This window comes from Ranitomeya variabilis, chromosome 8 (assembly GCF_051348905.1).
Source record: "Ranitomeya variabilis isolate aRanVar5 chromosome 8, aRanVar5.hap1, whole genome shotgun sequence".
In the NCBI taxonomy this organism is placed as follows: Eukaryota; Metazoa; Chordata; class Amphibia; order Anura; family Dendrobatidae; genus Ranitomeya; species Ranitomeya variabilis.
In genome coordinates, this window is record NC_135239.1 from 61464556 (window position 1) to 61482414 (window position 17859).

At 40.0% G+C, this 17859-nt stretch overlaps 1 protein-coding gene across 2 annotated transcripts in view; it reads left to right on the forward strand.

The window, feature by feature from the left end:
* Positions 1-200: 200 nt before the first annotated feature.
* Positions 201-17859, forward strand: part of LOC143788547 (uncharacterized) — a 690635-nt gene continuing 672976 nt past the window's right edge. For both annotated transcript variants that reach the window (XM_077278284.1, XM_077278285.1), the window contains exon 1: positions 201-499. In XM_077278284.1, the coding sequence (XP_077134399.1) occupies positions 433-499 (67 nt within the window). In that variant the 5' untranslated portion in view covers positions 201-432. The remainder of the gene's footprint in view (positions 500-17859) is intronic.

Below are 17859 nucleotides of genomic sequence, written 5' to 3' on the forward strand. Positions count from 1 at the left end.
ATTTGGAAGAATGCGGAAAACAGCAAAGGAGTGTTGGCCGAGATTGTGTTGGTAGTCAACCATACATACTGCACAGCAATGTACCATTTGTTCAGTACTTTCTCATAAGTCAGATGCACTTTTACAACTACTGGCTGTGTACAACTTTCACTTTCAGTTTAGTCAGCTGCTCCGGGCCCCTCCCACTGATTGAGCTTTTTACTTCCGACATAAGCAAATATCAGCTGGTAATAGATCAGGACAGGAGGAAAGTCACAAAACAAAGGACTAATGATAGCAATATGTATGGAGCTTAATGTACTCTGCTCGGGAGGTTTCCTGTCTGAATCTGACAAACCCTTAGAAGGAAAACTTTCATTTGGATTTTGGGGAAGTTTCTGAAGTTACCCGTCACACATATAATCTGGCACATCTAGCTGCTGACAAAGGGAAATGGATAATGATTTTGTTTTTATTACTGTGACCTCAGACTCAGAATCTACTCCTGCTACTCATACAGGTAATTATTTTCAGTAAATATTATTCAGAATTGCATTTTGCTTTCTTTTCAGTTTTTACTTTTACTACATGGTGATCTTTTAAGTTAACATGAGAAAAGGTACCTTTTAATGGCTAACTAAAAAGATGGTAACAAATTGCAAGCTTTTGAGACTACACAGGTCTCTTCATCAGGCATAGACTAATGCAAATTCTGAAAAATCACATATTTAACCCCTTAGTGACGGAGCCTGATGAAGAGACCTGTGTAGTCTCGAAAGCTTGCAATTTGTTACCATCTTTTTAGTTAGCCATTAAAAGGTATCAACCACTGAGGACTCTCAATTCTAAACATTTTTCTATCTACTGGCTAACATGGTACCAAGATATACGGTATATCTTTCCTGCATGAGAAAAGGTGACATTTTTGTAATCTGCACGTATGTAAATCGCATAGACAACTATAGCTATATAGATTTCAATATGTCTAGTTACACAGACCGTCCTACTGTATTTTAGCACGTAAGTTAATAGGGCCTTGTTCGGATGGTCATATTTTCAGTACGTGAGTTTCCAAAAGTTAAATTTCATAAAAAAAAAATCCCAGCTATCACTAGTTTAGTCTCCTTTTATGCTTTATGGACTAGGATCAATGCATATAATAGAAGGCAGCAATCCAATTTACTGGCATCGTTTTTAATATCAAATTTAAATTTATCTTAATCCATTCCTGACTAGTGTTCAGCATTCCGATACCGCAAGTATCGGGTATCGGCCGATATTTGTGGTATCGGAATTCCGATACCGAGTTCCGATATTTTTGTGATATCGGAAATTGGAATTGGAAGTTCCCAGTGTATGGTTCCCAGGGTCTGGAGGAGAGGAGACTCTCCTTCAGGCCCTGGGATCCATATTCATGTAAAAAATAAAGAATAAAAATAAAAAATATGGATATACTCACCCCTCCGACGGACCCTGGACCTTAGCGGTGCAACCGGCAGCCTCCGTTCCTAAGAATGCAGTGAGTGTACAGGACCTGCGATGACGTCGCGGTCTTGTGATTGGTCACGTTACCGCTCATGTGACCGCTCACGTGACCGTGACGTCATCGAAGGTCCTTCACTCACTGCATTCTTAGGAACGGAGGCTGCCGGTTGCACCGCTAAGGTCCAGGGTCCGTCGGAGGGGTGAGTATATCCATATTTTTTATTTTTATTCTTTATTTTTTACATGAATATGGATCCCAGGGCCTGAAGGAGAGTTTCCTCTCCTTCAGACCCTGGCAACAATCCAGGATACCTTCCGATATTTGTGTCCCATTGACTTGTATTGGTATCGGGTATCGGTATCGGCGATATCTGATATTTTTGGGATATCGGCCGATCCAATCCGATACCGATACTTTTGAATATCGGAAGGTATCGCTCAACACTATTCCTGACCAGATGTCAGGTACATGTGTATGGAGCAGGCATAGATCCTGCACCATACACGGCAGTTGCTGGCTTTGTTACACAGCTGGCATCTGCTTCTAAGTGCATCAACCAGAGTTCGCTCGGATCGCTGTTATCTAAACACTTGAACACTGCTGACAATCTTTAAGGCCTGGTTCACACAACTATTTAAAAATCATCAGTTTCATCCAGAAAACCCAACAATTTTTTTTTCTCAATTGCCATCCGTATACAGTTTGTATGCAATTTCTTTAGCTGATGATGCAAATTGTCTCTTCAGAGAGGAAGAGGACTAGAACTCTAGTGACACCTATTGGAAGTAGCAATCCTAACAGTCAATGTCAACCCTTTAACGAGCCTTGTCACATGACTTAGGATAATATCCAAACCAGAATCTCAATTTGCAGAAACTGTGTTTCGGGGTACTGCCCCTCGTCAGTGCAAAGTGGAGATCTAGTTTGGCTAATCGAAAGGTCTCTGACCGGGATCCAAGAAGTATCATTTCTCCTTGCGGAGAGTGACATGTTAAGCATGTCGAGGTGAGGAGACTTAAAGCCGCAATGCTCCTCTGGGAAATATGCAAATTGTCTCTTCAGAGAGGAAGAGGACTAGAACTTGATTTAGTTGATGATAAAATGATATATATTTTTTTCATGTTTGTGTAGTCCATTCTTCTACGGACAGCAAAAATAAGGTTGTGTGAACGAGACCTAAGTGACAGCAAAATGTTCACTGGTATCTGATGGGTAGCCATGACAGCTAGGGGCCTACTAAAGATCCCACCCCTCACCCCTATTCTATCTTTGGATCTGTGCACTTAAAAAATACTGAAAGATTGCAATGGTTACATGACATAATATGTAGTATACTTTAAAGGCCCCGTCTCACATAGCGAGATCGCTAGCGAGATCGCTGCTGAGTCACAAGTTTTGTGACGCAACAGCGACCTCAGTAGCGATCTCGCTATGTGTGACACGTACCAGCGATCAGGCCCCTGCTGCGAGATCGCTGGTCGTGTCGGAATGGCCTGGACCTTTTTTTGGTCGTAGAGGTCCCGCTGACATCGCTGAATCGGTGTGTGTGACACCAATCCAGCGATGTCTTCACTGGTAACCAGGGTAAACATCGGGTTACTAAGCGCAGGGCCGCGCTTAGTAACCCGATGTTTACCCTGGTTACCAAAAAAAAAAAACAGTACATACTCACCATCTGATGTCCGTCAGGTCCCTTGCCGTCTGCTTCCTGCTCTTACTGAGCCGCCGTACAGTGAGAGCAGAGTGCAGCGGTGACGTCACCTCTGTGATCTGCTCTCACTTTCCGGCCGGCACTCAGAGCAGGAAGCAGACGGCAAGGGACCTGACGGACACCGAAAGGCGAGTATGTACTGTTTGTTTTTTTTGGTAACCAGGGTAAACATCGGGTTACTAAGCGCGGCCCTGCGCTTAGTAACCCGATGTTTACCCTGGTTACCCGGGTGCTGCAGGGGGACTTCGGCATCGTTGAAGACAGTTTCAACGATGCCGAAGTCGTTCCCCTGATCGTTGGTCGCTGGAGAGAGCTGTCTGTGTGACAGCTCCCCAGCAACCACACAGCGACTTACCAACGATCACGGCCAGGTCATATCGCTGGTCGTGATCGTTGGTAAATCGCTATGTGAGACGGGGCCTTAAGATTAAAGATTTTAAGAATAGGATGCCAGTTAGTGAACAACCAAATTTAACTTTGTCGAGATACCTAACAAGTGATCATTAGCTTATGAAGAAGTGGGAGTTAGGCTTTGTTCACATGTACAGTAATGATTCAGCAGCAATCCGTTGGCGAAAACGTTGTGCAAGCACAACTTTTTAGTATGTTTGTAATGCTGGGGAAAAAAAAGTCTATGGACAATAGATCTTTTAATGAGCCATCTGTTCTCCCATTTCTAACAGATCTTTATTTATTTTTTTTGCACACTGGATCAGTTAGAAATGGAAGACAACAGATGGATAATTGTAATCCATTAGTTAATGAATCTGTTGTCCATAGACTTTAATATATTAAAAAAAAAATGAATCCATTGTCGGCACAACTTTTTTTTTTTCAATGGATTGTTGGTGGGGATCCATTCTATCGGATCATTACTGGACATGTGAACATTGCCTTATTGCCTTATACACTATTTGCATCATGTGTGACAGTGTATATATATATATATATATATATATATATATATATATATATACGTTAATTCTACAAGAATATTACACAAATCTGTATGTGACAAAATACAGATTTTTGGGTGTAATTTGCATCCATTCAGAATTAGCAACGTGGTGGCTGCTGCCTGCAATTTTACTGAATTAATAAGGTCTGTCAAAAGGCTAAAAAAATTCTTATACTCTCATTACGCTCACCTCTTTGGCCCCACAACTCATCACTGTCATTTAACCGGTCCTTCTTAAGACTGCTGTTGAGCGCTGAATTCCAGCCTCTGATGAGGCCCAGGATGTTTCCATTCATGTTCACATAGTCAATAGTGCACATGGTGATCTTACATGCTCTTGTACAAAACTGTCCTGGTCTAGTGTGAAGAGGTCTTCATGAATCAGCGCTCGTGGAGGGGCCTGAGAGGTGAATTTAAAAAAAATAAAAATGTTTTTCTCTATTTTTTTTATGCTCTTGAGTTGAGTTGAGAGAAACCCAAGAGCATAATGAGGGATATTCAATTTGTGGAGAATAACTTCTGTGAATTGAATTTCCTGGGAAAATTTATGTGATCTGCTAATCTTCTACTCCCTAAAGGCCCCGTCTCACATAGCGATTTACCAACGATCACGACCAGCGATACGACCTGGCCGTGATCGTTGGTAAGTCGTTGTGTGGTCGCTGGGGAGCTGTCACACAGACAGCTCTCTCCAGCGACCAACGATCAGGGGAACGACTTCGGCATCGTTGAAACTGTCTTCAACGATGCCGAAGTCCCCCTGCAGCACCCGGGTAACCAGGGTAAACATCGGGTTACTAAGCGCGGCCCTGCTGTGCTGTGCTCTCACTGTACGGCGGCACTCAGTCAGAGCAGGAAGCGGACGGCAAGGGACCTGACGGACATCAGATGGTGAGTATGTAGTGTTTGGTTTTTTTTACATTTACACTGGTAACCAGGGTAAACATCGGGTTACTAAGCGCGGCCCTGCGCTTAGTAACCCGATGTTTACCCTGGTTACCAGTGAAGACATCGCTGGATCGGTGTCACACACACTGATTCAGCGATGTCAGCGGGACCTCAACGACCAAAAAAAGGTCCAGGCCATTCCGACACGACCAGTGATCTCACAGCAGGGGCCTGATCGCTGGTACGTGTCACACATAGCGAGATCGCTACTGAGGTCGCTGTTGCGTCACAAAACTTGTGACTCAGCAGCGATCTCGCTAGCGATCTCGCTATGTGTGACGGGGCCTTAAGGCCACGTGCACACATTGAGTATTTGGTTAGTATTTTAACTCAGTATTTGTAAGCCAAAACCAGGAGTGAGTGAAAAAATGCTGAAGTGGCGACGTGTTTCTATTATACTTTTCCTCTGATTGTTCCAATTCTGATTTTGTCTTACAAATACTGAGGTAAAAAATTCACCAAATACTCAACGTGGCCCAGTGGCGTAACTTGAAACTCATGGGCCCTGATGTGAAAGCTCCAACGGGACCCCCAAATATTTTAAATCTTTAATAGCAACAGTCTTTTTCTATAGGCCAAAGGGACTTTTAGGTCCCCCTAGGCTCCAGGGCCCGGGTGCAATTGCAACCCCTGCACCTGTTGTAGTTACACCCCTGCCGTGGCCTAACATTTATTTTTACTTTTTCTTCAAGTCTAATTTCTATTAGCTTTTTATTTTTATACAGTTAACAACATGACAATATTACCTAGTGACAAGAAGTTTGCCTTGCCAATATGAAGAGAAATAGTTGCTATAATTAACAAAAAAAGAGAAATGTATTACTCATTCATTATTTCCTACTACTACCCATTGAACTTTTGCTGAATATACCGATATCAACGGCACCCATAGACATTGGTAGGTTTTGCCCAAAGCCGAATTTGTATGAGGCCCTAGACTTTTTATTGTTGGGGGAAAATATTGATCAGGCAAGTACAGTTTTTTGAACTGCCAATCATACTGTCTTCTGGAGACAAGCTATTGCCAAACATGTCTGGTAATGGCTTTCTCATAGGGCATACAGGCGCATTCATCCACTGGCCTCTCCAGTGGGACTGCCAGCAGAATAATCGGCAGAACCACTGTTTGTTCACTGCTATCTAAGGGTATGTGTCCACTTTCAGGATAGCCGGCGGTTTGGAAGGAGCGGCAATCTTGCTCCGCCCAAAGCTCCGCCCCCTTCTGAAGACGCGATGATGCCGGATGTGTTCATTGCACACATCCGGCATCATTGCACCCCATACATAGGGCCCTGTGACTTACCTTGCAGTGGCGCAGCAGTGCCGCAAGGTAAACGGACATGCTGCAATCTAAAAAGACACTCCACATGTCCGTAATCGCAGGGTTGCCGGGTGCGTGTTACCACGCATAGTGGAGACGGGATTTCATAAAATCCCCTCCATTATGCTGTAACATCTGGACCCTGCGGATTGAACACTGCGACTCCATGCAGCGTTCAATCCGCTGCTATTCCGGATGTAAAACGGCATGTGGACACATACCCTAATGGGAATGGCCCTTGAACCTCATGAATGTTTCCCTGCCCTTACATGTTGTCCGAGCTCACACCATAAGCCAGAACACTATCCACAAGGAAAAGGCCTGCGTGAGAGTTACACAACTCCTACCTGTATGCTTCCACATCTGGGTTTTTTTTATCATTATTGTGGCATCTATTTTTCTCATAAGCTTAAAAAAAAAAAAAAAAAAAATAGTACTCGCACATAAATGTGTGATTTTTTTATTATTATTTTAATTTTTTGTGGACAATTGGTCATGTAAACATGTCCATAGAGTATAATGGGTATGTGTTCATTTTGGGAAAAGAGTGTAGAACACATGTGAGTAAGGGTTCACTCCCATTGTGTATAAATCCGACAAATGCAATCAGAAGAGAAAAAAATCAGATTACACTCAGATCAGTGTTATTCAATTAGGCAATGCAGATCTGGTATTTTTTTTTTCCCTCGGTTGTATTCGGCATGAGAAAAAAAATTCACACCAAATTCTGATGGTTGCAAGGAAAAAAAATCGCGACAAGTGAAAAAATATCATTCCACTCTTCTGAATGAGAACGGGACAGATTATTTATATGCTAGTGTGAGTGAATCCTTAGGCCTTATTCAAACGTTCAGTATTTTACCTCAGTATTTACCAAAACCAGGGGTGGGTGATAAATACAGAAATGGTGACATGTTTCTCTTATACTTTTCCTCTAATTGTCCCACTCCTGGTTTTGGCTTGCAAATACTGATTAAAATACTGAATAAGGCCTAATGACTGATTGAGAAATAAGACATCTGAATGCCTTAAATTTACTGTCCAGGATGAGAAAAAAAATATGGCTACATATTCTACATATGTTGCCAAATCTGATCCTCAGAGTCATAAACATTAATGTAAAATTTTCATGGACTTTTGGTTGTGGAATCTGCAGTGGCAAACAACCACATGTGAACATGACCTTAGAATTGCCTTCATGAATACATTTCAGAATATTGTAATGTTTTATTTTATGTCTAGCGGTTATTTTTGTTTGGAGTCAAAGAAGGAAATAAGATGTTGAATGGATGTCAATTAATGTAGCCATAACATCATAGATGTTTAGAGACCCCCTCCCCCCTAAAGAAAAAAAAACTAAACAAACATAAAGACTGATCCATTAGGCCTCATTCATGTCATTGCTTTTCCTGTATGAATTCTAACCATGATTTTCTAGGATAGAATTCGCACCTATTACAGTCTTGGGGGCTGTTCACATGTCCATATATTATTGCAGCCTGATTGGCCTGCACTTAATCATGAAGACTGTCCAATTATGATCAGAATTTCAGATAAAACTCTCCAATATAAAGGTGACCACGCACATTAGATGGCTGACGACTAAAAGATGCTTCGGCAAATTATTCGGCTTATGGACGATTCTCCCATACATAGATGGCAGAATAAACACGTAAGCTATTCTGTCACAATTGCTGTGGTGCTGTCCGTTTTTTATCTACATTTGGATTTATATACTGGGATGGATCCCCTGGTGTGGACGGGTACCCTATTGTCCATAGAGACGTTGTTATTTTAGGGTGCGGCCTGACTATCCTTTTTTGATACTCTCCCATACATAGTCATTCAGCTAAGCATTTCTGTGTTCTCTATAAGATAGCCACGGACTGACTCATCAGCCAGCGTCATATCCCCATGACAACAATGAGATTGGCAGTCCGAAGTCAGACATGAGCAATCAACATCTCTTCTGACAAGCAAACCCAATACATAACACTGTTGGCCAAACATATCATTGTCGGTGGGTTCAGTTGTGTGTATGGGATCCTTAAGTCTATAGTTCAATGATGGAGGAACAATCGTCACTCTACTGACAGGCACACTCCATACATAAGACTTTTGGCCAAACGTATCATTGTCGGTGGGTTCAGCTGTGTGCATGGAAGCCTTGCATCGAGAGGTCAATGAAGGAGGAGCCAACAGCACTCAGATGCCATCCATGTGTTGTCTGTTTTTATAGACTGTTTGACATAAAAACCTTAATTTTTTTTTCTTAAATAATGGATCCGCTACAGATGAAATAAAATTAGACAGGTGAACAGAGCCTAAACTAAATTTAGTTTAAAAATCTTGAACTGAAAGTGGAGGTGGGTGGGTCAATACATGGCTTTGGATATTAACACAATATTGGCAGTGGTGTCATTTTAGTGATGTATTTAAAGCAAACTTGTATCAAGCAAAGTGTACAATATTGAAAATGTCTCTATTATTGCTCCTCTTCACTTATGTGTTTCCTCTGTTTTAATGCTTGGCAAATATGTTTGCACTTCTAAATCAATAGCCATGCAATATTTCTGTCAAACTCAAACCATTTCTTCTTTGGCAAAAGTTTATTCTTTAATATAAGCACTTAGAATTTAACACATATTCAAATGTAGCCAACATGTAACAAAAATACTAATGCAAAATCCAATAAAGTAATTTAAGACAAATCTATCTGCAAATGTTCTAATGGGTTATTCGGTTAGTGCTTACAGTAAGTCCTTTCCAGATGTTAAAAATTACCTGAATTTGTAAGCAGTGAATTAATTGACATAAATCTTCACTATATAAGAAGGGTTTTACCTTCTCATATTCCTTTTATCTCTTCTACCCTTGTTTTAAGCACATCAGATATAGTTCATTTAAAAGCCTCTTTTTCATAAATGGAAAAGCTACAAATGCAAAGTCGAGAGAGAGCACTCTTCTGACTTCAATATTTGCTTTTAACACTTGTGTAACTTTCGGATTCTGGCAGTGTATGAGTTCTAAAGAGCGCAGGCTGGCTTTCTTCCAAGGATATTAACTTTTTCCAAAGTGAGAGAAGGGACTAAAAAGAGTGGATCTTAACAAAATTCCTGAGTGCCCTTTAGTGCTTATGACCATGCTTACCAAATGGTGAGTACATCTGAGCCAGCTGCCTTGAATCCCTTGTTGATTTCTAACAACAATTTTTGGACTGTTCACTTTTAAATAAATTGTATTAGACAATGTTCCCGCAATGAGGTGTCTGTGTTTGGTTTTTTTTTTTACCCTCCATATTTTCAAAAAAATGCAAGTTACCTATTTTGCTTAGGTTGCAAAAAAATGATCATCATTAAAAACTCTCCAGAAGCTCATCGTGGGAACATAGCTTTACTAACTTGGCAAAAAACAGACACGGAATGTGATGTTAATATCTGATGCAAATATAAAAGTCCATCTTGAATATCATCATATTTTGTTTTGATGTGAAAAGGTGCAAAGGGAATTTGTCTGTAGGCTCATCCTTTCTAAGCTATCTATATGGGTATGCAAGTCATAGGAAGCTGAAAAAAATACTTTGAGTTCTGCGATCCGATGTCCTATTCCAAAGAAATTCATGTGTTTATCAATATGTAAATGTGCTGTTAAGATCTATGGGTGTGACATAGAACTCCTTGAGAATCAGTCTAAACAGCTAATTTTAAATTAACCCTTTAACCCACCCAAGCCTGTTGGTACCATCATGTCCAGACAAAATTTTACAATTCTGACCAGTGTCACTTTAAGTGGTAATAACTCTGGAAAGCTTCAACAGATCCCACTGATTTTATTTTTTCGTAATATATTGTACTTCATGGTAATGGATTTCTTTGATATGACTTGAATTTATTTGTGAAGAAAGTAAAATGTAAATTTGGTGAAAATTTTGCAAATTTCCAACTTTTAATTTTTATGCCTTTACATCTGACAGTTATGTCACACAGAACAGTTAATAACTTTTTCCACATGTCTACTTTACACCAGTACCATTTTTGAAACATAATTTTTTTTATATGGGAAGACATAAGGGTTAAAAGTTGACCAGTGGTTTCTAATTTTTCCAACAAAATTTACGAAACAATTTTTTTAAGGACCAGATTACATTTGAATATTTGAAGTGACTTTAAGCAGTCTATATAGCAGAAAATACCCAAAAGAAAGCCCATTACTGCATCCCTCAAGGTGCTAAAAATCACATTTAAGAAGTTTATTAACCCTTCAGGGAATGTGGAAGAAAATAACGAACATTTTAACTTTTTTTTCACATAAATTTTACCTTAAACCCAATTTTTTTTTGCAAAAAGTAACAGGACAAAATTGAGGTGAAAATTTGCTGAGCAATTGATACTTGATCATGCCGATACTCAATATGTGGGGGGAAAACCACTCTTTGGGTGTGGTGCAGGGGTTGGAAGGAAGGAGGGACATTTGACTTTTTGAATGTAAAATTTACTGGAATAATTAGCGGAAGCCATGTCAAGCTTGCAAAGTTCCTGATGTGCCTAAACAGTATAAACCGCTCTTAACTGACATCATTTTGGAGACTAGACCTCGCAGGGAACTTATTTAAATGTGTGGTGAGCCCCTTGAATTCCCTGGTGCTTCACAGAAGTTTGAGAAGTGACAATTAAAAAAAAAAATTCCCATTCACAAGTGACCCTGTTTCTGGAACTAGACACCTCAATGAATGTATGCGCAGTGCCTTGCAAAAGTATTCGGCTCCTTGGAACTTTTTAACCTTATACCAAATTTTTGGTGAAGAATCAACAAGTGGAACACAATTTTAAAGTTGAACAAAATTTATTGGTTATTTTACATTTTTGGGGAAATTCAGAAACTGAAAAGTGGGGCGTGCAATATTATTCAGCCCCTTTAACTTAATACTTTGTTACGCCACATTTTGCTGCGATTACAGCTGCAAGTCGCTTGGGGTATGTCTCTATAAATTTTGTACATCGAGAGACTGAAATTCTTGCCCTTTCTTCCTTGGCAAACAGCTCGAGCTCAGTGGGGTTTGATAGAGATTGTTTGTGAACAGCAGTTTTCAGCTCTTTCCACAGATTCTCGATTGGATTGAGCTCTGGACTTTGCCTTGGCCATTCTAACACTTGGATATGTTTATTTGTGAACCATTCCATTATAGATTTTGTTTTATGTTTGGGTTCATTGTCTTGTTGGAAGACAAATCTCCGTCCCAGTCTCAGGTCTTTTGCAGACTCCAACAGGTTTTCTTCAAGAATGGTCCTGTATTTGGCTCCATCCATCTTCCCATCAATTTTAACCATCTTCCCTGTCCCTGCTGAAGAAAAGCAGGCCCAACCCATGATGCTGCCACCACCATGTTTGACAGTGGGGATGGTGTGTTCAGGGTGATGAGCTGTGTTGCCTTTACGCCAAACATATCGTTTGGCATTGCTGCCAAAAAGTTCGATTTTGGTTTCATCTGACCAAAGCGCCTTCTTCCATTTTGTTTGGTATGTCTCCCAGGTGGCTTGCTGCAAACTTTAAATAACACTTTTTATGGACTTCCTTGAGAAATGGCTTTCTTCTTGCCACTCTTCCATAAAGGCCAGATTTGTGCAGTGTATGACTGATTGTTGTCCTATGGACAGACTGTCCCACCTCAGCTGTAGATCTCTGCAGTTCATCCAGAGTGATCATGGGCCTCTTGGCTGCATCTCTGATCAGTGTTCACCTTGTTTGAGATGAAAGTTTAGAGGGATGGCCGGGTCTTGGTAGATTTGCAGGGTATAATACTCCTTTCATTTCAATATGATCGCTTGCACAGTGCTCCTTGGAATGGTTAAAGTTTTGGTAATCATTTGGTATCCAAATCCGGCTTTAAACTTCTCCACAACAGTATCACAGACCTGCCTATTGTGTTCCTTGGTCTTCATGATGCTCTCTGTGCTTCAAACAGAACCCTGAGACTATCACAGAGCAGGTGCATTTATACGGATACTTGATTACACACAGGTGGATTATATTTATCATCATTAGGCATTTAGGACAACATTGGATCATTCAGAGATCCACAATGAACTTCTGAAGTGAGTTTGCTGCACTGAAAGTAAAGGGGCCGAATAATATTGCATGCCCCACTTTTCAGTTTTTGAATTTAAAAAAAAATTAAAATAACCAATAAATTTCATTCATCTTCACAATTGTGTTCCACTTGTTGTTGATTATTCACCAAAAATTTACATTTGGTATCTTTATGTTTGAAGCATGATATGTGGGAAAAGGCTGAAAAGTTCCAGGGAGCTGAATACTTTTGCAAGGCACTGTATGTGGTTAGCACCTTGAACCCTCAAATGCTTCACGGAAGTTTATAACATAAAGTCATGAGAACAATGAAAATTTCAGGACAAAATAATTTTTCCCACAAAGAGTTTTGACTTTTTTTTACTTTCACGAGGGTAACAGACAAAATGGACCAAAACAATTGTTATGCAATTTCTTCTGGTACTCCACTCCTGGCACTTTAACCCCCGAAACTCTGCGATCAAACAAGATCACAGCATTCCAGAGCCAGCACAGGGGCTGACAGCCCCTCTGCCTTTGGATCGCCGTGGGATCCCGATCGCTGACATAGATACCCGATGTCGTCATAACAACATCCGGGTCTCCAGAGCTGAGAAACTTCCTGTCATGCGCAGTGCATGTCAGGAAATCTCTTGGGTTAGTGTGCAGAAACTGCAGCACTGACAGCTTCTATAGCTTGCAGATCTGCATGCTATAGAAGCGATCAGCCAGCACAAAATGATTGTCCCATAATGGGTCACAGTGTAAAAGTAAGAATGAGTTAAAAAATGTTTTAAATAATTGTAAAAATATTTCTTAAAAATAATACAAAAATCTATATTTATTCTATCAATAAATAAATATTTGCATTAAAAAAATCTAAACAATAAAAGTACACATATTTGGTATCTCTGCATCTGTAATGACCCGCCCTATAAAACTGTCCCACTAGTTTACCCCTTTAGTGAACACCATAAAGAAAGGAAAAAAAGCAATGCTTTATCATCATACCGCCAAACAAAAAGTGGAATAACACGCGATCAAAAAGATGGGTGTAAACAAACATGGCACTGCTGAAAACCTCTTGTCCTGTAAAAACAAGTCCCCCATACAGCTCCATCACTGGAAAAATAAAAAAGTTATAGCTCTCAGAATAAAGCCAAAAATAATTATTTTTTATATAAAATAGTTTTTATTGTATAAAAGCGCCAAAACATAAAAAAAGATATAAATGAGGTATTGCTGTAATCATACTAACCTGAAGAATAAAACTTCCTTATCAATTTTATCACACGCGGAACGGTATAATCGTCGCCCCCAAAAGTAATTCATGAATTGCTGGTTTTTGCTCACTATGCCTCACAAAAATCAGTATCAAAAGCGATATAAACATGTCATGTCCCCGAAAATGGTACCAATAAAAACGTCAACTCGTCCCACAAAAAAAAGACCTCACATGACTCTGTGGGCCAAAATATGAAATAATTATAGCTCTCAAAATACAGTGAGGCAAAAACTATTTTTTGAAATAAAAAGCGTCTTTTAGTGTGTGACAGCAGCCAAACATAAAAACCTGCTATAACGCCTCTTTCACACATCCTGATATTTCTGGTACTGGAGATGTCAGTGTCCGTGTGTGTAATACTTGTGGCACACATGTGTGCATGCGTGTGCTGCATCAGTACCACAAGGACGGGCGCCAGGGAAGAAGCGCAACAGTAAGCGCTGTTCCACGGCGCTGAACATCGCTCTCATGTTTGCCGGGGAACAGCGCTTACTGTAATGCTTCTTCCCCGGTGCCGATGCGTGTCACATGGATGACATCCATGTGTGTTGCGCATATGCACGTGTGCTGGATGTTTTGTGCCCCCTGCTGACATTAAAAAACAGACATATCAGCGTGTTTTGCCCACGGACACACGGTCAGTGGAAACACACTGACATGTGCACAGACCCATTCACTTGAATAGGCAAATAGCATTCCATTCCTCCAGAGTCTCTCCGCATGGCTGCCCAATGGTATAAAATTCTGTGACACACCCATGGTGTCAATATGATCACTGCACCCCTAGATGAATTCATTGAGAGGTGTAATTTGTAAAATGGGATCACTTATGGGGGGGTTCTGCTGTTTTGGCACCTCATGGGCTCTCCCAGTGGGTCATGGCATCTGCAAATCATAACAGTAAAATCAGGCGCTCCTTCCCTTCCCCACATATGGGGTATCGGCGTACTCAGGACAAATTGCACAATAACTTTTGGGGTCGAATTTCTCCTGTTACCCTTGGGAAAATAAAAAAAAATGGATCTGAAATAATCTTTTGGTGAAAAAAAGTTAAATGTTCATTTTTTTTTTTAACATTCCAAAATTTCCTGTGAAGCACGTGAAGGGTTAATAAGCTTCTTGAATGTGGTTTTGCGTACCTTGAGGGGTGCAGTTGGTAGAATGGTGTCACTTTTGGGTATTTTCTATCATATAGACCCCTCAAAGTGACTTCAAATGTGATGTGGTCCCTAAAAAAAAAAAAGTGTTGTAAAAATGAGAAATCGATGGTCAACTTTAACCCTTACAACTCCCTAACAAAAAAATATTGGTTCCAAAATTGTGCTGATATAAACAGACATGTGGGAAATGTTACTTATTAAGTATTTTGTGTGACATATCTCTGTGATTTAAGGGCATGAAAATTCAAAAGTTGGAAAATAGCTAAATTTTCAAAATTTTTGACAAATTTCCATTTTTCTTGACAAATAAACGCAAGTAATATCAAATAAATTTTACCACTGTCATGAAGTACAATATGTCATGAGAAAACAATGTCAGAATCTCCAGGATCCATGGAAGCATTCCAGAGTTATTTACTCATAAAGTGACAGTGGTCAGAATTGTAAAAAGTGGTCTGTCATTAACATACAAACCACCCTTGGGGGTAAAGGGGTTAAAGAGGTATTCTCATCTCCAGGATTCTATCCAAATATGTAGTAGGTGTAATAATAATAATACAAAATAATAATAATAATGTTGGCAAATTCTTCTAATTAGAAACGTAGTATACTTTTTCTGATTCGCTATATATCTTTCCTCATGTGCAAGCATTGCAATACCATGGGAATCCATGGTTCCGCCACTGATAAAGTGACAGTTAGTTGCTAGGTGTCATAACTAGTGTTGAGCATTCCGATACTGCAAATATCGGGTATCGGCCGATATTCGCTGTATCGGAATTCCAATACCGAGTTCCGATATTTTTGTGATATCGGAAATCTGAATCGGAAGTTCCTATAAGTTCCCAGGCGTGTGCGGTGCGTATGGCTCCCAGGGTCTGGAGGAGAGGAGACTCTCCTTCAGGCCCTGGGATCCATATTCATGTAAAAAATAAAGAATAAAAATAAAAAATATGGATATACTCACCCCTCCGACAGACCCTGGACCTCAGCGGTGCAACCGGCAGCCCCCGTTCCTAAGAATGCAGTGAGTGTAGGACCGGCGATGACGTTGCGGCTTGTGATTGGTCGCGTGAGCGGTCACATGAGCGGTCACACGACCAATCACAAGCCGCGACGTCATCGAAGGTCCTTCACTCTGCATTCTTAGGAACGGAGGCAGACGCTTGCAGCGGTGACAGCCAGGGCTCGTCCGAGGGTGAGTATATCCATATTTTTTATTTTTATTCTTTACTTTTTACATGAATATGGATCCCAGGGCCTGAAGGAGAGTTTCCTCTCCTTCAGACCCTGGGAACCATCCAGGATCACTTCCGATATTTGTGTCCCATTGACTTGTATTGGTATCGGGTATCGGTATCGGCGATATCCGATATTTTTTGGATATCGGCCGATCCAATCCGATACCGATACTTTCAAATATCGGAAGGTATCGCTCAACACTAGTCATAACCATGGATATCTAAGGTCCGGCTATGCCTGCACAAGAGGAAAGATACTTAATGAGTCAAAAACACTATACTACATTACTAATTGGAGGAATTTGCTAACATTATTATTACACTTACTACATATTGGGATAGGATCTTGGAGATGTGAATACCCCTTTAAGAATTTGAGACATTCACATTTAAGTTTTGAAGGATTAATAATTTTTCATATTTAGATTTTTTTAAACTTTTTTTAATGTTTTGGATATTGATGTACGTAAGGTTTCTCAATGTAGCATTATTGCTATGGTCTTGTTTATATAATATTTGTTGCCGCTGTACCAATACAGAAGATTATGATTTCACTCATCGTAAAGAAAAATCCTGACCTAAAAATAAAAATGGTGAAAGCTAATGGAAAAGACAATATGTATTAAAAGGAAAAATATCCAGATTAAATTGTTCTCGACATGTACAACAATGATCCAATTTTGTGACCTTGAGGACAAATTCAGATCTGCACCAAGATTTCAGCATTGGCTGTCGGCTACATTTACATTATAAAATGTCTTTTTATGCATAAAGAAAGTAAAATGCTCTCTATAATAGCACATAGTCGATTTCCTTACTGACAAGATGAATAAATCAGAAGACGTTTATACTCTGTGTCTGGGTTTTGATACATTTAGATATTTTTACATGTAATGTGCACAATATAAATGAATGACTCTTTATGTTTATGTTTACCCCCAGGAATACAATTTGTGAAGCTGATTTAGGAGCTTACCATTCCAGAATGTGTTTTTTGGATTATAACTGTTTCTGCCATGATTTTTTTTTTCTTTCATTTCAGTGGTTGCTTGCTGTAGAAATCTCAACCTGCATTTTTTTTTTTTTTTTTTTTTTGGTGAGGTTACTTGAATTTTCTACAGGTGTATAATTTAAGATCGTTTTTTTGTGGTCATTCTTTGGACAGTGTAGGCATTTGATCTTTTGATTTTAAGGGGTTGTCCAGGTTTGGCACAAAAGTCTGCAGACTGGTGAATTGGCACAAAAGTCTGCAGACTTGTGAGTCCTCACAGTGTGCACGGCGCGAGCTGTCAGTATTCTCCATTGCTGACACTGAGATCGGACGGCTATATGAGCACAAGTATGCATGCCCCAGGCCACATTATGAATAGACATATGTGGCCTTGCTCCTCCCTATGCCATCAGACTCAGCTTTTTTTATTTTCCATCTGGGCCTTTAAACCAGAAGACCGAGTCTCTGGCTGCACTAATGCAAGGGCACTCGAGGAGGGAAGGGGTAAGCATTTAGACTGAAAGGGTAACTGTACTTTGAAGAATACATTTTAGAATAATCAGTGTATAAACATAATAAATAATGATATTTCTAGTCATGATTTTTATCCTGATTTTTCACCTGTTTTCTCTTCTGCAATCCTTTTTTAATCTACATTTTACACTGAGCTGGTGGGAGGATACAACCTACTATGATGGCTTCCTTACACAGTA